Below are 26334 nucleotides of genomic sequence, written 5' to 3' on the forward strand. Positions count from 1 at the left end.
ACCGTGTACGGTTTAAATATGAACTTGTGCTAGCAGAATGTGTTAAGTCTTCATTTTCACCAAAGTATTAAGCTCCTTCACTGTTCAGTGCATTCATACAATCAGACATTGGCAGCTCCGTAACAATTTCTGTTGTGGACATCTTACGCTGGTTCTTTTGCATTGTCTACTAAGCATCTGCTTTTAAGACCTGCTTAATGCTTCACAGTTTCCCTTTTGCTGACATTTATGGTATTTTGCTTCTCAGGCTGGACACACTTTGCACGAATGTTGTGATGTTCTACCACATCTTCCATATGTTTCCGTTCTCTTTTTCCTGTCTGTCTTCTCTCAGAGTTTCCTCAGGTTTTCAATTTGTGTTTCTTCTTGAGCTTTTTAGGTTGAAATTTTTGCATCATCGCAAGCATCCCTCTGATGCCATTTATATTCTGTGGGAGATGCGCAGCCTTCCCAGTGAAACATCCTCTGTTTTATCAGTGTTTTTACATACAGTCTTCTGATCAGTATGTTGTCTGCCTCATCTTCCATGGCATATGAGGACATTTACTTGGTACTCATCATGGTTACTGACAACCGTGATGCAACATGAAACTGCTCAAAATGACCTGTTCATTTTAGCCATGTCTTCTCAGCAAAATTAAGACTTTCTAGAAGGGTTAGTGGAAATACTGACTCCATTTACCTCAAAAATGAACTTTTCTTTGCAAACTCCTTGTTTTAATCCTGTTTTTCTGCTGTTTCTGTGCCCTTAAGCTACCTTATTTTTCTCCCTCCGTTCCTGTGGCTTCCTTCCTCTTCCAATGGGAGGTGGGCCTTTTTGCTCTAGCTCTCTTGTGGCCTGCAGTGCAGTTCCTCTGCAGAGTCTCCTCTTCATTGAGTTCATATTTTTCTGTCCTGTCTTTTTGTCTCTCTCCTCTTTGGGCTGGGGCTCTCACAGCCCTACGAAGAGCCTCAGCTCTCTCCTCTTTCTATTCTACAGTGCAGCCCTGACAACACAGCTTGTTCTGAGTGCTGCTCCAGTGCTTGGGGATGAGGAAAACAACCCCTCCCTGCTCTGAGTAACTTCACATACTCTTTCTTCCTTTCTCCTTGTTCCGACACTGTTTGTTGAAGTGCAGGCAGAAGCAAAGATCACAGAGGTATATAGTGTTGCATCAAGGGCAAGGGCTTTATTACTAATAGCGTGGAAGTGGTTGAATAATTAGCATTTATTCCAGGTGTAATGATTTCAGTAGTAATTCTAGGTGCCTTCCAGCATATGAACTGACTGCGTTTGACCCAATGGCTTAAAAATAAGGGTATGACTAAAATGCAAGTGAAGGTGTGATTGCAACTCAGGTAGGTACCTTTAATCTTGCTAGCTCAGCTAAAACTAGCAGTGAAGAAGCCCACCCAGGCCCTCTGGGTACGTAGTCATGTTGCTAGTTGGCACTAAAGCGGTGCTGCTATAACTTCAGTACTCGTTTTAGCCACGTTAGCTGGATTAGAGCTAATGAGGGTATGCCTACCCAAGCTGCAGTTGTGCCTTGGATTCACTGGACGTGTACCCTAAGACACTGTATCCTGTTAGTAAGCTTTGAACCAGCCAGCAGTTTACCTCACACTATTTTTAATATTGGCAACTCAGTAAACCTATTTTTATGTATTGTATTTTATATCCCTCTCAGTGTGAGAAACATTGTGATTGCCTCAGACGTTATTTAATAGGATAGTCTTCATACATAGTACTGGAATCTGTCAGTGCTTGACAGGCTCTCTTTGTCTATGTCTGTATTTGGACCTGGGCGTGATATTCCCAGCTAGGCTAGACACACTCTCGCTAGCTCTCATCAAGCGACTATGCTAAAAATAGTAGTGTAGCCACTGTAACATGGGCAGTGGCTAGCCTGTGCCACTGCGTGCAAATCTGTGCACAAGCTCGCCCAGACTCTGTGGACATGGATGTTGCCACTTGCTGTTGCCAACGCTACTGTGACTACATTACATTATTCTTTTTAGTATGCTAACTCAATGAAAGCTAGTGAGAGACTGTCTACTCAAATGGGAATCCCACCCCTAGCTCCAAGTGTAGATGGAGTCTTTGTTTTCAAAAGTGATTTAAACAATCCTGAAATACTACTTGCCTTTCTTTGAGAAACTCTTTGCTGAGATAACTAAAAGAATTACTTATCACTTTTGTGAAGAATCATGTGGGTAGCCAGGTAAAATTGGTGTCCTGGCATGCTTGCAAAGTCATTGGGTTATTAATTCTTCAATATCTCAATTGCTTTTGCAGAAATCATTGCCTAGCTTTGCTCCTGTATTTATGCAATATGGTGACAGTAGAAAAATCCTGCAATGAGCCCCACCATACATGTGCACACACTTTTGAGTATGTCACAGGCATCCGATTCTGGAGCCCTGGATAGAAGTCATCTTTGTTACAAAACAGAAGAAATAATACAATCTGTACAATTTATAATTTTATTTTAGCTGAAGCCATACCCTCAGGTGTGCCAGAGCAGAGTCTGGCATAGCTGAGATTGATAGAGGCAAATTGACCCTCCTCTTATCCTGGTACTGGCTCGGAGCTGGGAACTGGCTCCTGGCAAAAATTAGAACAGTCTGACTTCTGCAGGCATTTAATAGCTCCCTAAGGCCATTATGCCAGTGAAAATTGTTAGAGTGCAGCATGCTCTGGGCCCTCTCTTTCCCACCTCCTCTCACAGGTAGTGGTGGTGACTGGGTAGCATAACACCAACTACATTGGCTATAGCCACCTCTGTTCCAGAGGAGATCCAAGCTACCTCTTTGTGACAACTTTCTTCCTGTTTTGTGTTGCCTGATGCCTTTTGTGACTGGGACTTCTGAGATCTGGGTTCAATTCCAAGCTCTTCCGTAGACTTCTTGTCCATTCTTGTCTTGTCAAATCATTTAATCTCTCTGTACCTCAGTTCCCATTCTATTAAATAAGAAATGTTAGTGTCCCCTTCTCCCACCCTTTATCTGTCTTGTCTATTTTGGTAGTAATGCTCTCTAAAGACCTTACCATGTGCAAGTACAACACCTGGCACAATGGGGCCCTGATCTCGGTTAGGAAATCCAGGCACTGCTGTAATACAAATAACTCACAAGGATGTTCAGGCTTTATTCTTTCGTGTTTGCAAAGTGATTTGACATCTTAAGGTGGAAGTTAAGGAAGTACAAAGTATTACTATTTCTGTCGCTTCTGCTGTGTATCAGTTATAAAGTTTACAAATAACACCAGAGGTTTTTTTAAAAAAGCTAAGAACTAAAGTAGTTATAGCTGGAAAAGTGTGAAGTAAACATTTTAAATTTTATTTCTTGCTTATAACTGAAACAAATTATCTTTCAAAAACACTATTTAAATTATAGATTTCTGGAAGTATCTATTTACAGAGTATATTTTTGCCTCCATTTTTCGTGCCTTTTTCAATTTCATTTCTAACAATGCTAGACACAGGGCAGCCATTGCATATGAATGTGTATCTTGTATGTAAGTGTCTAACTGTGATTTGTGTTTCAAAACTGCTGAGTGTGTGCTCTTTGTGTTTTCAAGGCTGTTGACTTGGCGACCGACAGGTGGGGAGACTGGCCCTGTATCTCCATCTGCTGTGAGAGAGAAACAGCTGGTATGTTTTGCAAAATGAGTTTTTTAAATATTTTTTTAAAGCTCTCACGGGTTTGCCTTGAATATACATTGTTGTATGGAACAAAGTAAAATGTGCTTAGTTTAGACCCAAATTTTTATGTGGTTTGGTTGGAAATGCTTTTCTAGATAATTTACTTTAAAAACAGCATTCAGCTGCCAAGAAATAGTGGTTTTTCAGTCTGTTTATGCAGTGCTTATATATTGTGTTGTGCAGAAGTAGGTAAGCTATATTCCTGTACATGTGTACATTTCTGATAAACCCCATATATAGTGGTGGTAAGGCTCCTTGGATGATAACATTGTTTTGATTTGATTTAATTAAGAGTACATTTATCTTTCTAGCTAGGCTAGCACAGTAAAATTTACAGTGTATAATCACAGAAAATCATTGCACTTCAGTGATTTTGGGGGGGGGGTTCTCACATATTTTGTTTCCTAATAAGAATATAAACTTTCATTTAAAAATAAATAGTTTGTAGCCCATCTAGTCTCAAAGCCTTGATGGTGTAAACTGACATGCTGCTGTTTCTTTGGATTTGAATACTTAAGTGACTAAGGACCTGAGTCCCATTGATTTCAATGGAACAGCTCATGCTTTTTAAATTAAGCCCTTGGGTAAATCTTCATAGGACATAGGGGGCCTAAGGCCTGGTCTACACTGGGGTTAGGGGGGATTGATCTAAGATACGCAACTTCAGCTACGAGAATAGCGTAGCTGAAGTCGACGTGTCTTAGATCGACTTAGAATCACTTACTTCGCTTTCTCACAGCGCGGGATCGACGGCCGCTGCTCCCCCCGTCAACTCCGCTTCCACCTCTCGCCCTGGTGGAGTTCCGGAGTCGACGGCAGAGCTATCGCTAGACGCGATAAATCGATCCCCGATAGATCGATCACTACCCGCCAATCCGGTGGGTAGTGTAGACATGGCCTTAGTCTCTGCATGGGTGAAAAGGTCCATCTATCTGGATGCCATTGCAGGATCAAGTCCCAGAACAGTAACACTAAGATGTGAACTTCCTCCATTTCTCTTCATGGGGTCTAATTATGGCAAAACACAAATGTGAACTGTTTCATTTCTGGTAGTATTAGACCTCTAGCCAATACGCTCATTCAGTGTTATTAGGTGTACTTGCCACATTCTGACTGGCTGATGTGCATGAAGTGCTTTCTATATAAAATGGTAGTGGATGGCATTATTTTTGAACTTCCAGTCATTTGAAGTTATTAGAAATAAAGCTGAAAGTTGTACAATATGTAAATAGTTGAATATTGCACTGGATACTCCTTGATCATTTGAATAAACTAAAAAGCTGCTGTTGTCTTTTTAAAATTAAAGTAGCCTCACAGTGATGTTTTATAAAAAGCCCAGAGTCTCAGGCTTTGTCTTCATTGCAAAAAAAAATGTGTGTTTATGTCAAGTTAGCTATCTCAATGTAAAAAATGTACCTTTTTCAGTGAGGACATAGCCTTAGATCCTGTGGTATGGTTCGCTAGGGTTTGTGGATTTTTATGATCAATCAGCAGTTAAGTTTACTCAACATTTTAAAATAAAGCTGTTTCACAGTTTTCCTGTGAGGTAGGTAGGAAGTCTTATACCCACGTTTTCAGATGCATAATCTGAGAGACAGTAGTTGTGACTTGCCCAGTTTCGTGCAGTGAGAGAGGCATCAGCAAAAACTGGAAATGAAATCCAGAAGTCCTGACTCCCATTCATCCATAACCAGTAAAGCACTTAGCCTCCCTTTATTTTGTATCTGAATGGCCCTGTTGTCTTAGATTGTTCCTTAAAAGTTTTTTGCATGCAACAGTGCTGGGTATTATACACAATAGTATAAAATCAAAAGTGCATTCATATAAAATGAGGAGAGGAGTTGTCCACTGTTTGATGAAAACCCAACCCTAGTTACTATTATTGGTATGATGTAAGTGTTTATAAGTGTTGAATGCTTAGATTTAAATCATCATATTCTCAAATTGCATTTACTGGACAATAGACACTGGAAGTATTTGCTTATTGAAAGGAAGAATAATCACACATCTATATAATCTACTTCAGCAGTTAATGATAGAATATTCTTATTTCTATATTAAATTACATAATTTAATACTTCTACCTCTTCCCATGAGTACTTAAAAATTAAAGGCAGGGAGTAGTCTTAATGGTGATCAACAAATAGTGAAAAAATAAAATAAAATTCTTCAATTTAGTATGCAGAATACTCAACCCAGCAAGAATAAGGAAGCTATTCATATAATGCAACCGCTTTTCTCTTTCAGGCCATCCCAAGTCATGGATCTTGTCTTGTATTGTGACTCCCCCATTTTTCAGTATTTCTGATTATATATATCACAGAAATCTACTGAAGCAGCTAGCTATCAAATACCAATAATAATATTAAATAGGGCATTTACCTAATACCTCTATCCGCCAAGTCTACATCTTGCTGCAGTAGACTTCTGTGGTGGGTATAAATCGTAGATCAAGAGGTGATCATTCATGACTTCAGGGGACTTGAAGCAAATAAAGATTAAAGTTCAGTTATACTGCCCACTTACTCTTGCTATTTGAAGCATTCCAAGATCTGCCAATTACATCCGTATGCCTTATTTTCACCCATTTATATATTGGAGAATGATACTTCGCAAAGTGGGTCTAAGAATTTGTAAATAAAGCACCTGGAAGGAAGGTATAGAGCAATGCCAGTTTCAGAATTATACTACAGTTAATGTATTTTAGTTAATCCATTGAAACTTGAATTAAGCTTTTACTTGACATGCTAGTACATGGTCCACTAAAGTATTTGAAAATGGTAAAAAATGATTGTAAGTGCAAAGTACTCTCTTGATTTCAATGTATTACATATTTTATCTTAGTTATTTGATTATATTACTTTACTCTACATGCACATATTTGAGAAGTTATCAATCCTTGTCTTGGTGAACTATTACTTGAATTGGTCTTCTCCCAATTCTAATATTAAAAACTGCTTTAGTGCATATTTTTTTAAATAATCACAATAATGAATAGAAAACTCCTCAAAAATTGTCAGTAAATTACAGTTGTTACATTTTATTGAAAGTTGACCCATTGGTGAACTTCTGTTCAGTTTATTTGATGTACCAACTATTGGGTTTATTTTATTTTCAGGATACAATATCACAGAAATCTGTAGATATTCATGATACTGTCCAGCCAAGATCTTCAGATAAACACCAGATTCAGCCCATTGTGGGGTCCACAGCAAGTGAAGAGATCAGCAAAATCAGACCTACAGCAAGTAAGTCTTTCTTTAAATAAAGAGAGGAATGCTTGATAGAGGATTTTGTATCTGTTAAAGTAATGTTTCTCAACCTCGGGGGCGGAGGGTGTCCTCAGAATGGGTTTAGGAGGGTCGCAAGTAAAAGTACGAAAAAACTTTTGTGTGCCAGATCAAAGTATATTTTTACGCAGAAACAAACTGTAAGTTCACTTTTATAAATTAAGAGTCCTTCAATGAGCCACTTGTTCTTGTTTTGTACCAACTAATTTTTTTATGTTGGGTTGAATTGAAGAAACCATTGATGAGAATCCCAATGCACATAAGTATGTTGTTGCATACGGGATTAAAACTTTCAAAGCTTCACTTACAAGTTCGGGATACTCATGCTTCTAAGCCATTCAAAACATGCAAACATCTTCGGAAAGAAATGAACACTGAAGCTTTTTGTCAGATGAAAACTTGATCAGTTTATCTTGCAGACTTCCTGCAAGTTCAGCAGACTCGACTTCTCTTTTGTTGAACAGATTAATTATCCACCTCTTGCTAAATTCTTCGTTGTCAGGGGGATGTAATCCTGGAGCTGCTTTTTAAGTTCAAGTATATGTTCAATCATAATGTTTCATGTCCACACTCTTGTGGCTGGCAATTGATTAAATGAACTTGCAACTCAAAGGAAATGACTCGAAGTTTCCACTCTGAAGCCAAGCAGACCAGGCTCCAAGCTTCTTTCCAAAGGCTCTCACTTTGTCTCCCAACACAGTTGTGGTTTTGTGCTGTTAAAAACTCATATTTAACTCATTGAGATGATTGAAGATGTCTGACTAAGCCAATTGAAGAAGCCTTAAAGGATCCCTGAACGATTTAGCAAAAGGAGACCCTTGATCCTGTGGTATCATAAGTACTTCAGCTAGCAATTCAGAAAGTCTGCTTCATGCTTTTCCCCTGAGAGCCACCTCAGTTCAGTGTGCAAGAGAAAACTTTTATGAAGTGTACCCATTTCATCACAAACAGGCGAGCTGATAGAAATTGGCTTTTTATAAAAATCACAACTTTTACAGACTCATCAAGCACCTAATGCAACTCAGAAAGCATTCCTTTTGCAGCAAGTGCTTGCCGATGTAAGAAGCAATGGGTCTAAACTGTATGCAGCATAATTGTTCTTAATATTGCAACAAGCCCGCTGTTCTTGCTAGTCATTGCTTTGGTACCATCACTGCATATAACAATACATTTTTTCCAATCGATTTAAAATCATTTGGTAGCGTTAGCAAAAATGTTAAATAGACATTTACCAGTCGTGTGGGTAGGCAAGCACTTTACAGAAGAGCATGTTTTTCTCAACAGTAGCATCTGAATTGTATCGAAGGAAAGCTAAGAACTGTGCTGATCCTGGAACATCTGTTGATTCATGAAACTGAACAGATAGGAATTCAGTCCATTTTAACTTTTCTTTCAACTGCTCATGAATGTCATCAGCCATTTCATTAATATACCTCAAAACTGTATAATTTCATAAAGGAATAGCTTTAAGTTTATTTGCCTCTCCATGGCCGAGCACGCTTGTAACCATGTCTAATGCCCCAGGAAGTATGAGATTCTCAGCTATTGTATGTACCGTACATGTTTGGGCAATACAAACTAACATGAGAAATGAAGCTTCAAGAGCATTCTTACTGACATTCCTTGTATTCAGCATCAGTGTTTGCTGGCTATTCAAGCTGTTCCGTTTTCTAGAGAACTCAGGAGGCTTGTTCCTTAACTGTAGATGTTTACTCTCCAAATGCTACATTAATTTCAAAGGTTTCCTGCTTTCAACACTTAGCACTTCACTGCACACAACACAATGAAGTTTATTTTTGATTGCTGTAAAACTGTACATTAAATAGCTGCAATCGTATTTTCTTCACTTTACCTTCTTCACTCATTCATTCTGCGAAGTACTTGCTTGAGCTCTCTTTAAACATTTATCCATTGCACAAGAAGACCTCACTGAAAAGTGCACAGACATATGTGCTAGCTGCAAAAAACAGCAACAAATTACTCTATATATTTTCATAGGTTTGAAATATTTATTAATGCTAGTGGACTGGTATTACCTTAAATATTATTAAGTAAATTAAGAATAAGGGGATCACAGTTTTTTGAAGTTTTAGCATGGGGGGCGGTCACAGTTTCTTTTAAGTCCCAAAGGGGGTTTCCAGCACAAAAAGATTGAGCTATGCTGTGTTGAAGATATTATTTAATGGATATATGATTTTTAGTTCTCTGTGATGTGGGCAAGAATTAAACATTTTATAAGGAGAAAAACACCTTGAATGAAATTTTGGCCCCATGAAAGTCCATGGCAAAACTCCCATTGGCTTCCATGGGGCCAGGATTTCATCCTGTATTTAAAAATCTTGCTTTGGGTTGCTAGTAAATTTGTGACTTAAAGCAAGATTTCTTAAACACATTATTTGGCGCCTTATAAAATTATTATAAATTAGTAACTTAATCTTTCTTTCCCTGAATTTAATTTTTTTGTGGGGGAGGTAACATTATAACCTAACACTAGCTGAGAACAAAAAAAGTCTTTCCTGCCCATAGGAGAACTAACAAATGTTACAAAGCATGCCTCTAGAACCTTAGTTGCAAATTTATGTGTAGATACTTGAAGTACTAGTGGCTAATTACCCCATTTAACTTGCAAGTCTTTTCCAGTATAGAGAGGGCAATTACAAAAATGGACCCTTTCAAACAAGTGTGAAGATATAAGTGACCACCACTTTTCCTGATGAGTTCTTGCTATTCTGCCATACTGCCAAGAAGAGTCCCAACTGAACTAAAACCCTTCAATTTTAGAGGTTTGAAAAGATGGGGGAAAAAATCCCTTCCCCATTATAAAATATATTGACAAACTGTTTTTTGTGTGGTGATAATTCAGTGGATGAATTTTTACATTTCAGGCTTGGTTTCTAAATGTCCATGCAATTACATTTTTTTAAGTGTAGGTCTGTCCTGAAAGTCTTCACTAAAATAAATTACTTACAGATTTAAGTTGTACTGTACTTTTTTTGCTTGAATAACTGTTAAAGTTGCTAAAATAAGTAATTTTGGTGGTTTTTTTTTTTTTAAGAATTTCCAGAACAGAAGTTGTTTGCTGCTCTGTTAATCAAATGTGTTGTACAACTGGAGCTTATTCAGACTATCGACAACATTGTGTTCTTCCCAGCAACCAGCAAAAAAGAAGATGCAGAGAATCTAGCCGCAGCACAAGTAAGTTTGAGTGGTTGGTGTTAGTCTTTTGGAAAGATTTTCACTGGTAGATTAAGTTCCATAAACTCCTGTGACTTCGGTCAACTAACAGTTTCTTATAACAATTACATCATTTCCAACAAAGCAACCAAAGTGTCTGTCAAACCTTACATTAATTCAGCCTTCCCACACAGAGGCAGACTACTTTGTGGAGGCCTAAATTTAGATATTACGAGTGTGTGATGAAATTTCCTTACCTAGTATATGTTGCTACTTGTTTGTTTTTTCTGTCGAGATCTAAGTTAAAGTATGTATACGGCTAGAAATAAGGTAAGGGGCATAATTCATAGTGTCTGTCTTTAAAAGAGAAATTATAGAATAATAAAATTTCAACAGCCTTTTACCCTTGAGTTAGCAATATCGGTTGTTAATGACTGATATCGCAAAGCTTAACTGCCATGACCAACAATCAGTAGTCAGTACGGTTCTGAGTCTGACTGTTCTAAGTCTGTTTTTTAAAGAGAGATGCAGTAGACTTCGATGTTCATGTGGACACACAAGATCAAGGAATGTACCGTTTTCTAACATCGCAACAGCTTTTCAAACTGCTGGACTGTTTGCTGGAATCTCACAGATTTGCGAAAGCTTTTAATTCAAACAATGAACAAAGAACTGCCCTCTGGAAAGCAGGTGGGTCACCTCCTTTGAGAAAACAATGTTACTGTGTCTTGACCGAATCAGTTGGGTGTTTTGAGCTGATTGCCTTACTATATCACCTTAGGGAGCACCAGCATGGTATATTAGTCATAGAGCTCAATGGAGATTCTTTTCTGGTTGGTTACTTAAATACCTGACATTTCTTTTCCTTTCAAAGAAATTTTCCTTTCAGAAAAGGAAAGAGATAAAATAAAAATGTATGATAGTTTAGTTTTGGTTTATAATATTAAACCAAACGCGGTGAGGATGTACTTAGCCGTCCTAAAGTAAATCCATAGCTTAGTGGTAGGTTACATTTGAAACATATCCTTTTTGGTAGGGACTTTAAGTACAGCGTTCAGTCCTTAGGTCGTACAGCTAACATTAATTCATTAACTGAAAGTATTTCAGAGAGTTAGCAACATAGGCGCTGACTCCATGGGTGCTTTGGGGTTGGAGCACCCACGGGGAAAAGATGGTGGGTGCTGAGCACCCACTGGCAGCCCCCCTATCAACTCCCTCCCACTCCCCAGCGCCTCCCACCCGCTGGCGGGCCCTGCAAATCAACGCCTCCCTCTCCCTCCCCGTGCCTCCTGACTGCCACAAACAGCTGTTTCGCGGCAGGCAGGAGGCTGGGAGGGAGTGGGGGAGGAGCGAGAATGTGGCACGATCGGGGAAAGGGGCAGAACTGGGCAGGATCAGTCGGGGTGTCAAGCACCCCCTGGCGCTTTGGAAAGTTGGTGCCAGTAGTTAGCAATGTCTAGTGCAGTGGTGGGCAACCTACAGCCCATCAAGGTAATCTGATTGAGGGCTGCGAGACATTTTGCTGACGTTGACCATCCGCAGGCATGGCCTCCTGCAGCTCCCAGTGGCCACAGTTCACTGTTCTCGGCCAATGGGAGCTGTGGGAAGCGGCGGGCCACAGGGATGTACTGGCTGCCACTTCCCGCAGCTCCCATTGGCCTGAAACGTAAATCGCGGCCACTGGGAGCTATGCCTGTGGATGGTCAAGTCAGCAAAATGTCTCACACCCTGCAATCAGATTACCCTGAGGGGCTGCATGCGGACTGCAGGTTGCCCACTACTGGTCTAGTGTCTTAAGCCTGAAACTTAAGAGTTAAGAGCTTCTGGGTTTTATGCCTGTTTTTTCCAATAACTTCTTGCTTGGTCTTCATCAACTTATTTAACTTCCTTGTGATTAAATTCCCTGTGTAATAAAAGGGGCTGATAATACCTTACAGTGATTGGAAGGATAGATTAATGTTTGTAAAACACTTTGAAGAGTCGGTGCTGGGTAGTTTGGTGGCTTCTGATATACAGGAGGTCAGACTAGGTGATCCAGTGGTCCTTTCTGGCCTTAAACTCTGATTCTAAATGTCAATTTTTTTGGTTGGGATTTTTAAAGGAGCCTAAAAGAGTTAGGCACCCAACTCCCATAGGCTTCTGCGAAAAATCCCAGCCTTTGTTTTATATATATATATACTTAAGTGCTTGAAATAAATGCCATTATCTAAGACTTCTTGTTGATGGAAAGTGGAAATTTCCTGTAGTATTATGTATTCATATATTCCTTGGGACCCAATCCAGTATATTAATACTTTCAGCAATAGTGCACCCACCGTACTGTGAATGCATAATTAGTTGTTTGGTGTCTGTTACCAGCATGCACTCACTTAGCCATCTCAGTTGGATCCTGTGTATGGTGTGAATGTATAAGAATATGCATTTATATAGAATAGATCTTTAATAGCAGTTGAGTTGTATTGACCCTTATGAGAACAGTTAATATGCACACATGGTAATAGCTTGCCAAACCTTGGTGTTTTAGCAAATTATTTTTTATTTAAAAATTAGTATTTTAAACCATCACTGTGTGATTGAGACAGTGTAGTCCAGTGAATAGGGCACTAGATTGGGACATGAGTTCTATTCCTGGATCTACCATTAACCTCCTGTATGACCTTCGGCAAGTCATTCCACCTTTCTCTGCCTCTGTTTCCTATTTGGCTTGTCTGATTAGTGTTTGGGGTTCCCCTGAGACCTCTTGTACTCAGTTCCCCAAAGACTTAGTTTGATGCCAGTCTCATCAGTCAGGTTCCTTTATTTGTCCCACAGCAAAGCAATGTTGAGCTGATCAGAGTTAAGTGTAGGAAGTGGCTCGTTGCAGGGAGTTGGGGTGCAGGGTGCGGCAGGGGGCTCAGGGCAAGGGCTTGGGGTGCAGGCTCCAGCCCGGCGCCGCTTACCTGGAGCGACTCTGGGGTGGTAGCAGTGTGCACTGCCCTGGCCCCAGCCCTGTGCTGCTCCGCTCCACTCCGGGAAGCAGCCAGAACCATGTCCCTGTTGCTACTGGGGGAGGTCGAGCACAGGGCTCTGTGCTCTGCTTTTGCCACTCCTCCAGGTACCTCCCCCGAAGCTCCCATTGGCTGAGGTTCCCCGTTCCCAGCCAATGGGAGCTGTGGGGGGTGGTGCCTGGAAGCAATGCATGGAGCCCTCTGCGCCCCTCCCCACCGAGCAGCTCGGGGCTCGTGGCGCTAGGGGGGGCAATCTCAGCCTGCAGGCTGTAGTTTGCCCACCCCTGGCCCGGAGGTAGGCAAGGCAGAGCGGGGTGGGCGGGGAGCTTGGCGGGCCGCAGGAAATAGCCTCGCGGTCCGAGTGTTTGAGACCCCTGGTCTAGGGCATATCACTCATCCAAAGTTACACAGCAAAACTCTTCCTTAATATACATTTACACATGACATTGCATTTAGTATACTGTGCATCACACATTTTGGGATTGGCTTGATCACTTTGTAAGAACAAATCCCTATACAGCGTGCATTGTCCATGCACAACTTACTCTTTACCTCATCTTATGTTCCAGGCTTCTTTTATCCATTGTTATCTTGTCTGTTGGAAATGGTTCTCTGGGCATCCCCATGAAGTTGCTAGTACAGACGTTCTGTTTTCAGCCAGCTAATCGATTTACCTCCCTAATCTTGTCTTCCAAGAAACGAAGCCTCACCCATGTCCAATTACTCATGTCACGCTAGGCCTACAGTTAGGATTCCCAACTAGTTAAAATCTCTTGGAAGGATTTTAGCCTCAGGTATCTTCAGCTGTGCGCCCTTAATATTTGGTAAAGGTAGGCTCTTGTTTTCCAGTTCTGCTGGAGATATTTTCCAGGCTGTTTTTCTAGTTATACTTCTAAAAATTCACTAGATTTCAGAGACAGGCTTAGAGCATCTTCACCGGAAGCCCTACAGCAGTGCCACTGTAAGTGCTGTAGTACGGATGTAGCCTCAGTATCTTTCCCAGACTGGAAGAAAAGCTCTTTGTAAGCTTAGAGGCTTGTCTCTCTCACAAACAGAAGTTGGTCCATTAAAAGATATTACCTCGCCCTTCTCGTCTCTCATCTATATCCAGATATTTTCAGCCAAACATTGTTCCTTATTCCATATTATTCAGTGCTTTTAATTATAAAAACGGAATCTGTAAAAAATTTCAGCGTTTTGTCATTTTTGTTCCCAGCATGCAGTGATGTCACTTTTTGTTGCCTGATAGACTTTGATCGTTGTTGTTGTTAATTATTGTTGTTGTGCCTAGCAGCCTCTGTCATAGACCAGGATCTCAGTATGCTAGGCTCTATTCAAACACTGAACAAAAAGATAGTCCCCCCTTTCTCAGAGTTTACAGTCTGAGTATAAGGCAAGAGTCTAGATGTATACAACCAGAGTGACGGGTGTACATGAAAACAATGAGACAATACTGGTCAGCATGATACACACTAGTTCTTGGCACTCCAGCAGCCAAAGTGTTGTTTTTTTGTAGGGGTCACATCAAAGGAGTTTGAAGGAGGAGAATGAGTTAGTTTTGCAGTTTTTGGGGAGCTCTTCCCAACTGTGAGGGTCATCATGAGAGAAAGCACGAAGATTCTTGTTTGAAAATTTAACAAATGGGCCCTTGAGGCTGGCATCGTGGGCTGATCAGAGAAGGATGATAACCTTTCAATACTGAATAGGACATGATCAGTAGGGTGAGAATAGGTCATTACAGGCCTTGAGAAGACCAGGAGTTTGTTGCAGTTGAGAAGGGGGAAGCCATTGGAGGGCTGCAAATTGAGGAGTAACATGGTCAAGACTGTTGGGTGAGAAAGGTACGTAGTTGGGTAAAAGACACTCCGGTTTATTAATTTGGACCAAAAGCATTCGTTGGGATTACCATTACTGTTAAAATAAGAAACAACAGACATACAGAAAAAGGCAATGGACAGTTATCTTCTCCCAGGGCACAGGCAGTTCATGATGGATTTCTCCTACAATGCTGCAACTGTCCTTACAATCTTTCACATATTTATACACATCCAAATTAAATATTCATTATTTTGACTTTTTCCAATCACCAGTGAGTATCATGAATATTAAGTAACTTATGCAGTATGCATGCATGATCTTTATACTTTTGCTGTCTAAACTAATTTCATGTTGTTCTCTTTTGTTGTTGGTTTATTACCACTGATTATGTATATTTGTGAAAGTTTGGCCAGGTCATTTTGACCTGTTTCTTTGCATAGGGTTTTGGGGTACTTTCCGGTCCTCCTCCTCCTTGCCGTTTCCTTCAGTGGCCTTTGACAGAACATTTTATAGATATGTTAAGTACATTCTGTTTTAAAAACATCACCTGTATAGCAACTTATAAACACACCACCACTCAGGCCGAACAACGGCGAGGCCAAAAGTCAGCCTGCAGGCATATGTCCAAACTTATGCATTAGAAATGACCCCAGAAAAAGATTTTCCATAAAGCGATGGGCTAGGAAAATGGTCTTTGCAACAGTATCCTGAATGGATAGGAGCAGAGCAAGACTGCATTTGTCAGGGCCAGAAAAAAGGATGTTGCTGCAATCAAGATGCAAGCTGATGAGAGGCTGGACAAAAAGTGTTAGCGGAGTGAATGGATAAGGGAGGCTGTTCCTTAAGAGACGTTATGTAGAAAGTATTGGCAAGATTTAGACATAGCCAGGACGTGCGATGTGTCAGTCACTCATAACCAGCCTGACTGCAAGATAGTGGTGTTGTCTACAGTGATGAAGAAAGGAAGTAGCAGGGATGACTTGGATTGGAGGGGAGGAGATTAAGAACTCAGTTTTAGCCACGTTGAGCTTGCGTTGATGGTTAGACATTCACAAGATGTCAGAGAGAGAGGCTGAGATTTTAGTTTGGACAGGAGACAGGTTTGGAATGGAGAGGTATACCAACATCCCTGTGAAGTACATTTTGCAGATGAGGAAACTGAGGCATAAAGACTGGGTCTGTCAAGGACCAATAGTCTGTATGAACGCTGAGGATTTTGGAGTTTGTGGCTCTACGTCCTATGTTCAGACCTCCAGGCCCCACCTTTTTATCATAGTCACAGACTTCAAACACATCCAGGATCATGCAGGAAAATGATGCCAGGCAAATGATTACGGTAGTACACAGGTTTCAGAGTAGCAGCCGTGTTAGTCTGTATCCGCAAAAAGAAAAGGAGTACTTGTGGCACCTTAGAGACTAACCAATTTATTTGAGCATAAGCTTTCGTGAGCTACAGCTCACTTCATCGGATGCATAAAAGTGGAAAATGCAGTGAGAATGTTTTTATACACACAGACCATGAAAAAATGGGTGTTTATCACTTCAAAAGGTTTTCTCCCCCCACCCCACTCTCCTGCTGGTAATAACTTATCTAAAGTGATCACTCTCCTTACAATGTGTATGATAATCAAGGTAGTACACAGAAACCCCAAACAATAGCACTGCCCTATGGTGCTGTCTGCTGCAAGATCTAAATAAATGGGTAATTTGTAGTGGCCACTTACTGGCAAACAAGCATTTTAAAAAGATAGAAGTACAAAGGGAAACTTCAAGATGAAAGTAACAAATTTAAGTGTATTCCTTGCATTTCTCCAGGTTTTAAAGGCAAATCAAAGCCCAATCTTTTGAAACAGGAGACTAGTAGCCTGGCCTGTGGGTTGCGCATTCTTTTCCGCATGTACATGGATGAAAGCCGCACCGGTGCATGGGATGAAGTCCAGCAAAGACTACTGAAGTAAGATCATTGTAATAGCTGTAACATTAAAATACATATTTTTAAGCACGAAACACATTAATGTGCTCTATCTGACTTGCTATATGTATAGTTGCTAACGTTTATATAGTGTTGAAAAGAAAATGAAACTTTACAATGAAAGTTACAGCTGAAATGCCTGATGTGGTGTAGAAGAGTGCAGTTCTTCTGATCTTCTCCGCTCTCTCCCTGCCATGTCCATAAAACCTTGCAAAAGTGGCAGAACATAGGATGGTGTCAGCCTTAACCCTGGTTTGTGTTCCATGCGGAGGTGGGGTGCAGTGGGGATTTCCTTTGCTCCTGAAGTTTTTGCTGCTGCTGTTCGTTAAAGGGGAGCAGGAGGTCAACTTTTCACATGAATCTGAGAATAGACACCATTTTTCTTTGAGAATTCACTACATACTCTCCCTTGTAGGAAATGGCCCAGGTGCCACTGAGCTTCAGGAACCTACTGACACACACTGCCCCTTGGGGGCATTGGTTATTAATTATTCTGAACTCTCATATTTGTTGGAAGAAAATGTTTAGTCTACAAAACCCTTTCAAGTGACTGAACAATACTTGATTTAAATACAATGGTAATAGCACTGAGATTTACAGACTATCCAGTGACTCTGAAAGAGTGATAAATCTGTGTGAGGTCTGTTATCACATCCAAAAATTATATGAAATATAGAAGTACTTTAAGTATCTTTCTGCTTCTGTCATTTTCTAACGCCTCTGAGAGAGCCGGCTACTACCGTTTTGTGTAATATATTGGAAGAAAATATGATCAGCCTGAGCATGCTAGCACTGGCTGGGGCAGGCACAATGCTTTGCCAGTCCAGCTCAATCCTGACAGGCAGCGTCCCTGATATTAATCCTAGGACTGTTAAAAGTACCAGTTGTGCAAAACTACAACAGGGATGGGGTTTGAGATTCTCTCCCCTACTTACATTTTTAGGGCACTTCTCATTTATTTTGGCAATGAGGCTCATGCTCCCTTTCCCAAAATGGTTCTATTCTTCCCAAGGGCTCGTTCAGTATTTATTATGGTTACAATAGTATTTGTAAACACTTTACCTTCTGTAATTTTATGTTCTCTGTAGTGTCTGCAGTGAAGCTCTAAGTTACTTCCTTACTCTTACATCAGAAAGTCATCGGGAAGCCTGGACTAATCTACTACTCTTATTCTTGACTAAGGTCCTCAAGATAAGTGATGAAAGAGTAAGTATTTGCATAAAAGCTATTTTAAAATAGTACTCAAATAAGAACTGGTTCCAAGTTTTATTATCTGAACACTGATATGCTCAAAAAACTTTAAAAACATGAAGCCAAAAAAGTACTAAGATATTATATGGTTTTGTAGTTACTTATAGACATTTAAATGTTTGTGCTGTTTTACGGACAATTCAGAAAATGTCCCGCCCTAAGGAACTTACTGTCTAATTTGAGACAGTACATGGAGGACGATGACAGACACTAGAGAGGAGGAGGAGGATGGCAGGGAGGACAAGCATACTGTAATAAAAAAACATGAAAGACATGATACGTCTGCCTTGAGGGCGGTCTTTGAAAGTTGCTTCCCACACAAAGCTACTATGAGGGAAGGATTGGTGGTTAATGTGTTTTTTTCCTAATTCTTCCCATAACACCCAGTTCCTGTATACTCCTATGCTATGTGTAATAATGAATTTTGGAATGAATCTTGTAGATAAATTAGAATGTTTCAGCAATTGTACAGCAAGTAATTATTGTAGTTTCATCTGAGACCTCCTCCGCGGCTCCCACACCCCACTAAATGTTCTTGGGTTTAGTAAAATTTGATGCCATGCTGCAAATGTAAGCTGACACGGTGCACAAATCTTCAGTGGAAAAGGAAAACCCCCTTCTCTCTCATAGAATCATAGAATATCAGGGTTGGAAGGGACCCCTGAAGGTCATCTAGTCCAACCCCCTACTTGAAGCAGGACCAATTCCCAGTTAAATCATCCCAGCCAGGGCTTTGTCAAGCCTGACCTTAAAAACCTCTAAGGAAGGAGATTCTACCACCTCCCTAGGTACCGCATTCCAGTGTTTCACCACCCTCTTAGTGAAAAAGTTTTTCCTAATATCCAACCTAAACCTCCCCCACTGCAACTTGAGACCATTACTCCTTGTCCTGTCCTCTTCCACCACTGAGAATAGTCTAGAACCATCCTCTCTGGAACTACCTCTCAGGTAGTTGAAAGCAGCTATCAAATCCCCCCTCATTCTTCTCTTCCGCAGACTAAACAATCCCAGTTCCCTCAGCCTCTCCTCATAACTCATGTGTTCCAGACCCCTAATCATTCTTGTTGCCCTTCGCTGGACTCTCTCCAATTTATCCACATCCTTCTTGTAGTGTGGGGCCCAAAACTGGACACAGTACTCCAGATGAGGCCTCACCAATGTCGAATAGAGGGGAACGATCACGTCCCTCGATCTGCTCGCTATGCCCCTACTTATACATCCCAAAATGCCATTGGCCTTCTTGGCAACAAGGGCACACTCAGAATGAGCAATAGTTTAAAAAAAAATGTGTACAGTATCTAGCCACTGCAGGATACCTATAAAATTGTTTGTCCTTGAGCTCCATTAACATTTGTCATCATTTTGTGTCTGTGTCTCACCTTGATGCATAGCATTTGAAATCCTTCACTCTAAAGCACAGGCTTGTGGAGGTGTGGGGGAAGATTGATGTATAATAGAATAACTTTTTATTTTTTCCCTCCTCAGTTCAAAGCTCATGCCTCCTTCTACTACCCTCTCTTGTGTGAAATTATGCAGTTTGACCTAATTCCTGAACTTCGAGCTGTTCTGCGAAGGTTTTTCCTGCGGATTGGTGTAGTTTTTCAGATATCCCAACCACCAGAGCAGGAGCCTGGAACAAACAAGCAGTAGCAAGCGCTGACTGAATATTGCTCTCTTATGAGATTACATCCCTCAGCTATTTAAAAGGACCAGGTAGCTGAGGCTTTCTGTCTGGATAGCCATAAAAACGGTTTATTTGTATGGCAACGTGTATCTAAGGGTTATTGGTACAGATACTTACAACTGTAATTCAGGCTCACAACACTCCAGTCCCTTTCAGTTTTCTGATGGATTATCTCTATTGGTTCTCTTTCCTGGCTCATGTTGAGCATAGAGCCAGTTTTTAGCACAGTCCTGTTGTCAGCATGGGCTATGATATCCTTTACTGTCCTAGACAGCAGTATAGCAACAGATGTTTATGGCGGGTGTGAATTTAAAACGTACCCAAAGAACTATATATGTAAAGGTTTGAACTTCTGCCAGAAGTACAACTCAGGAGAGCTGTATTTTGAAGGATAAAATGTTTATAGTGAAAAAAGAATGGAAAATTATTGTTCATGGTAAAAGGTATTTAGCAACTATGTCCGATATTCTTACTCTTAAAATTTTTTGCACACTCAGGCGGTCTGAGATATTGGTAATCATCCTTCTGTGAAAAATGTACAGAGATGCAGGTCTGTAATATAAATTATTAAACACTATACAGTTCTTCCTGCATTGTTTTGTTTCTGTATTTTCTTATTGATTTGCTAAAAACCCGTAACATTTTATGGTTTACCAGATGCACTAGAAGTTTGGGTTTATTTTTTGAGTTATGATTTTTGTTTTGTTGTAGCTCAAAAGTTAGTGTTGCTGAATTTTGTCAAGAACAGAGGAAGAAAATCTCACGACTGACATAACTACCTGTAATATACTTGTTTTAGGGCTTTTAAATATAAAGAGCCATTGAAATATGATGATCCTTCAAGGACTGGATCTTGAATCACTGCAAACAGTCTAGGTTGTGTCTGCTGTCACCTTTTTTTTTGTTTGTTTGTTTGATGTAGATTTCACTCTATGTACAGAATTTAATGTTGAATATATTAAAGTAACAAATCTGGCATGGTTTGGGGATGGTTAAATTTATTGGAAATGTATTCATACTGTGAATTGTGCCCTGATGGTTAAAGACAAGCATTCTGTATTACAGTGGATGTAGAAAATTTTTTCAGATGGACAAAATAAAATGTATATGGTACAGATATGTAAAGTTTTCTATGTAAAAATTCTGTACAACTTTCTGTACAATATTGGTTCTCATCTGGCATATTCTAATCAGGTTATAGGTCAATAAAGTTTTTGAATTCTTTCATCAGTGCAATCAAACCAATGTAATCTGCACCTGCTTGTTTCACTGTTTCCTTGACCTTTCATGCTCTTCTTTCTGTTTTTAACAAATGAACCTAAATATACTGAACTTCTAAGAAATGATACGCTCACTTGGAGTGAGAGCGGGGATGCAGCCAGGAGCATAGCTTCAGACTTTTGGGGGTTTTAAGGGCTTGTTTTTCTCTGGCATAAGGCTGGGTTTTTTTCTGTGGGAATGAGTTAGAGTAGAAGGAGGCACTCAAAATGAACAAGGGCATGTGTTTGGTAGTTGAATGAAGAGAAATACGCATTATGGTTGTCTGTCTGTCTTGCCTCTGAGGATATATCCATAGTACAGTATGTACCTGTGTCCTGACTCATGTGGAAGCAGACAAGTACTAGCTAAGCTCTCCTCCCAGCACCCCATGACCCATACCTAATTGTACATGTATCCATACTGGTGAAACAGTTACACAGAGCAGGCTCTGGAGTATATCTCAGATTATCACATTAACTGAAGCTTCTCTAGGCCTTGGTTTATTATGGAAGGGGTTTTAGCCGCCAACATGTCTGAGGAACTTCCTGCTCTACATGCGTCTCACCTATCTGGGGCCAAGTCATGGATAAGCTGTTGCTGCTTGTGCCTGACCTGCTTATGTAGCAGGATTGATGTTATGCAAGATGGTGGATGACATTTCAGTGGCAGGACTCAGAGTCCCCTCAGTTGCTGCAGCTTATGTGGATTCTCCCCATGTAGAGCAACACTTCTGGTGCAGGACAGCTCACTCACACACACTGTGATGGAATGACCAGCAGTGAGGCCAGAAGTTTCACAGGAGGAAATAGACTTTCATGGAGCAGTGTGAGGCACTTGCCCTGCCTGTGAAATGAGGGAGGCAATGCTGTTCCAGAAGCAGGTTGCTATTGCCATCTAAAAACTCCCCGCACCAGCCTTACATCTCATCACTAGGGCTGGGGTCCAAGTCATCATGAGAAAGGAGGGCTACCTTGTGTGCCCGCATACTTGCATCACAGGGTGAGGGGAATGAGGTGATGAACATGTATATAGCAGTACACATTTATTTGGTTAGCACTGCTATTGGTTTTATATGATTACAAGAATGTGACACTTTTAATCTTTGGGAATGACTGAAGAGTCAGACAGGTGCCAAGCACTCACCCACAAAGATACTGTACAGTCAAATCAACTAATTAACATAGGCACTAGAGCCATACCAGGTGTCTGTCCATCAATAACTACAAGTGTGTAAAATGTAAATAACTGCTGGCCAAGCTCCAGTCTCACTGGCTGTGGAACAGAATGCCTCCTGGTCTCTTTCCACCTCTGGTTGGTGGGTGTAGTGCATAGGATACATCTATCCCTTCTAGTTCATGGACTTGTTCCCAACCCACCTAGCTCCTGAACTTTCCAGGAGCTGCATGGGTGATGGTACTGAAGGCTGCAGCCTAGGGGTGATCTGGGCCTGAGGCCGAGTTCTCTGATCAGTTTGGGGAAAACTACTATCATTATTGTCCTTCACTTTTGGCCACTCCAGGTCATCTGTAACCCTCTTCCTTTTCCCATGCTGGTTGAGGATCCTGTGTGATTGTGGAAGTGCCTGGCCAAGAAAATGAACCAGCACAATTTTTCATTAGGTGAGGGGTAAAAATAGAGAGATCTGTACAGCACCTAGCACAATAGGTTTCTGGTCTATGACTGTGGCTCCTAGACACTGATAACTCCCCTCCCCCTTTTACATTCAGTAACCAGGCAGAGCCACAGTTTGATACAGATGGCAAACAGTATACACAGCCTATTCACAAGCTCCTTCTTGCAACATATCCTCACCAAAGATACCGTATGGTAAGAATTTCAGATTTAATTTTTTTAATTTTGCCCTACACCCCAATCAGATCAGGGGCTTCATACTGGTTTCAACATTAGTTCAGGCTGTGGGATATTACTGGTCTGGAAATCACAGACTAAGTACTAAATTTTCCAGGCTACTGTTGGAATCCCATCCAAGCAAAGGAGCTTTTCATCAAGTGGGAACTAAACACAGTCCTAAGGAATGAAGAGGACTTGCAAGCTACAGCTGAGGTAGGTGGAAGTCTGCCTAACTTATCTGTCTTCAGTTTCTTCCGCATGAAAATTCTTAAGCAGCACCTGCTAGGAGTGGGGGAAGATTCAGGCAAACACTAACAGGATGCTGAACTACAATGCAGAAGGTTGCACACAAGCACAACTGACTTCCCTTCCCTGTGCCCCAATCTGGACAGCATGTCACTGACAGTCTACAAGGGACTTTTCTACTTAATTCAGTCACTGGGTCTTAAATCATGCACTCTGAGATAATATTTTAATGCTAGTAAAGATCTACCTACCATTCCTCTGCTATGCCAGTTACAAAGACAGCAGTACATGAGTTGGTCCAGTCTGTAACCCTGCATCTTTTTTAAAAATGCCAAGATCGTAACAAATCAGTTCTGTGTTTACATTTTTCTCCCCTGGCTGGCTTTCATTCAGGGTCACACAGGGAGGTGCAGCAGTAGCACCAGGAAAATGTTGTGGCTTCCACCCTCAACTGAAGCAAAACCCATCACACTGCATGTAATCTCCATAACAAGTCATAATGCAGAAATCCCTCCCCCCATCTGCTACAATTTGCCCATGGTAATAAAGAAGACGGCAGACGCCACTTAGCCTAACCATGGATGTAGTTCCTGCTGCTGCTCCCCTCTTTCTTGCTCCAGGTTGTTTTCTGGGCCCATCCCTGAACAAGTCCTAGCAGAACTGACCCAGGCTGCACACTAGCCTCATCTGGCCTGCTCCTGAGCTACCAGCATTGTGGTCTGTTCCTCAGAATCCACATTCTCTTCTGGTGCAACCCCTCTCCCTCTGGTCTAATCATCAGATCATCCACGTTCAGAAGTAGGTCATGGAGGCCTCTGGGCAATCATCAGCAACTGCTCAAATGCCTCATAATAGGGCCAGGTAGCAGGTGAGTTCCTGGAACTGCTGGTGCCATCCCTTTAGCTTTGCAGTAGAGGGTCTTTAAGTGTTTGAGGTGCTCTCTGCACTGCACAGCAGTTCAGTTTATCCCCACCTGCACGTTTCCGACACGTTTCCCAAAATCATGCTGCTTGCTGTACTTACATCACAAGTTAGCAAGAACCTTGGCATGCACCTCCAACCAGCTAGCAGCACACCAAGTGCTGGACATCTTCTAATGGTGTTTTGCAAAGCTGTGCAGAACTGAAGTGTTAACACCAACCAAGTAGCTTCTGGTAGAGATGGGATGAGAAGGAAGTGAGTAGGCAGAAGGGCTGGAACAAAGAGGCACCAGGAATTGTTGGATGACTATCAGAACAAGCTCAGCAACACAAGCTTTAGCAGTCTCCATGCTGCAAAGTTGTTGGGTAGAACAGTTCAAGATGAAACGGGCTGTTTCTCCATAGCACAGACCTACCTAGGGCTACTTCTGTGCTATGAGCTAGGGGTGTGATTCCCAGCTCTCTCACACACACTCAGGGTAGCTTGATGACAGCTAGTGCAAGTATAAACAGTAGTGTAGCCAGAGTGCCAGCCGTGGCCCGGCTTAGCCATGCTGCTTACAAACCTGCCTGAAACCAGTGGGTACGTACTCAGCCTTGCTGCCGCTGTCCATGTTTGCATGGCCCCACTGCTCTTTATCCTTGCACTAGCTCTCATTCAGCTAATAGGCGTATGGGAGCTGGGGATTCACACTCTAGCTCATAGTGTAGACACAGCCTTAGACTGGAAGCTCTTCAGAGTAGAAACTTTGTAAATTACCTAAGACTGGTTGGGGTCTTAAGGCACTCCTCGAACACCAATAATCACCACCACCACTGTTTGGCTTGGAATTGGTGTCTAGTGTGTAGCTGGCTTTGAACTGGCAGCTAAGCCCTGTCCCCTCTCAGTGCTGTCACAGGGAGCATAGGGGTGCACAGCAAGAGAAGCTGCGCTGTACACAGCTGGAACTGGTGCTAGCTGTTAGGGGCTAGCAAAGAGAGATCATTGGGAACAGAAGCGAAGTTTCCCCTCACAGCAAGGCAGAGGAGATATGAGGACAGAGGAAGCATATTCGGTATTCTTCCTTCATTTTGGAGAGCTTCCCTATCTTGAGGGTATTGAGCAGTCACTACCTGGGGTGAAGCAAGGAACGCCAAGAAGCCCAACACCCACAAGAAAAACCTCTGAATCTATTGTGAAACTGAAGTGCTTTCCATGTGCTTCAGCACACAGGAAGGCTGGTGATGTGAAGATGCCAAGAGGCAGAAAATCAGGAGTTAAACCTTCTTACTGTGCCACAGGCTTTACCCTGCTGAACGGAGAAACCCATTTTTAGAACAGCAAGCGTACACACGAAAAAGTTCATTAAGAGTCGTAATCACTGCCGTAGAACTTAGGCTATTGTGATTTCCAAAATGATGTTTCTAAAAACATTTACATGTTTGATTAGTTATAATACATTGTCACTTAATGCTTGCGAGGAGGAGCTGTGGCCATTGATCTGGTATCTGCTGCAGACAGGTACAGAGCCAACCTCTAGGCTTGGACTCTGCCCATTTTGCCATGTAAGCTTTGAGGAACTTGCCTATTTCCCACTGTTTAGCTGTACCTCCACTCCCAGCTTTGACTGCCCTTTGAGAGGGAATACATACACAGGAATAAGACTTTCTCTAAGATGGAAACTCTCCCTTAACTCTTTTCCCCTCCACTACTTCTACCCTTTCTCTACACATTCTTTTCTTACTCTTGCTGATTTCTTCAAAGGCAAAACTAACACCATCTGAAACATCCTACCTCAATCCATGCCACCCTACCTGACCATACCTCTCTCTACCATTCTCTCTGCTGGTGCTTAGTATGTGCCAGTTCATGGCCAGGCCGTGTCAGGTGTGCACACACTGCATGCACAGTCACTGCAGATTTTTCCCTCTGTGGTATCCATCAGGCCGGCTCTAGCATCTCTGGTGCCATGTGCTCATGAGCCAGTAATATGGGGGCAGGCCAGCTTCACCCCCCTCTCAGTTCCTTCTTACCACCCACGACAGTCGTTGGAACAGCTCCTCTTGCTTCGGAACGAGTGGTTCCTTCACCCCGATATAGACAAGGCCATCTTCCAGTGGTGGGGGACTCCCCTTGTAGACCTGTTTGCAACCAAGCAAAACAGAAAGCATCAGTAGTTTTGCTCTCTATGCGGGCACATCTCAGGCTCGCTCACACA

At 41.6% G+C, this 26334-nt stretch overlaps 1 protein-coding gene across 1 annotated transcript in view; it reads left to right on the plus strand.

Annotated features, from left to right (window-relative positions):
• The window catches only part of ARFGEF1 (ARF guanine nucleotide exchange factor 1), a 183909-nt gene extending 162821 nt beyond the window's left edge, over window positions 1-21088 (plus strand). The window contains exons 33-39 of the mRNA XM_084618769.1: window positions 3560-3632; window positions 6802-6931; window positions 10029-10168; window positions 10669-10837; window positions 16768-16906; window positions 18013-18130; window positions 19661-21088. Of these exons, the coding sequence (XP_084474895.1) occupies window positions 3560-3632; window positions 6802-6931; window positions 10029-10168; window positions 10669-10837; window positions 16768-16906; window positions 18013-18130; window positions 19661-19825 (934 nt within the window). The 3' untranslated portion in view covers window positions 19826-21088. The remainder of the gene's footprint in view (window positions 1-3559; window positions 3633-6801; window positions 6932-10028; window positions 10169-10668; window positions 10838-16767; window positions 16907-18012; window positions 18131-19660) is intronic.
• Window positions 21089-26334: the final 5246 nt, after the last annotated feature.

The sequence above is a fragment of the Lepidochelys olivacea genome (genome assembly GCF_965140295.1).
Source record: "Lepidochelys olivacea isolate rLepOli2 genome assembly, chromosome: 2".
NCBI classification, from domain to species: domain Eukaryota; kingdom Metazoa; phylum Chordata; order Testudines; family Cheloniidae; genus Lepidochelys; species Lepidochelys olivacea.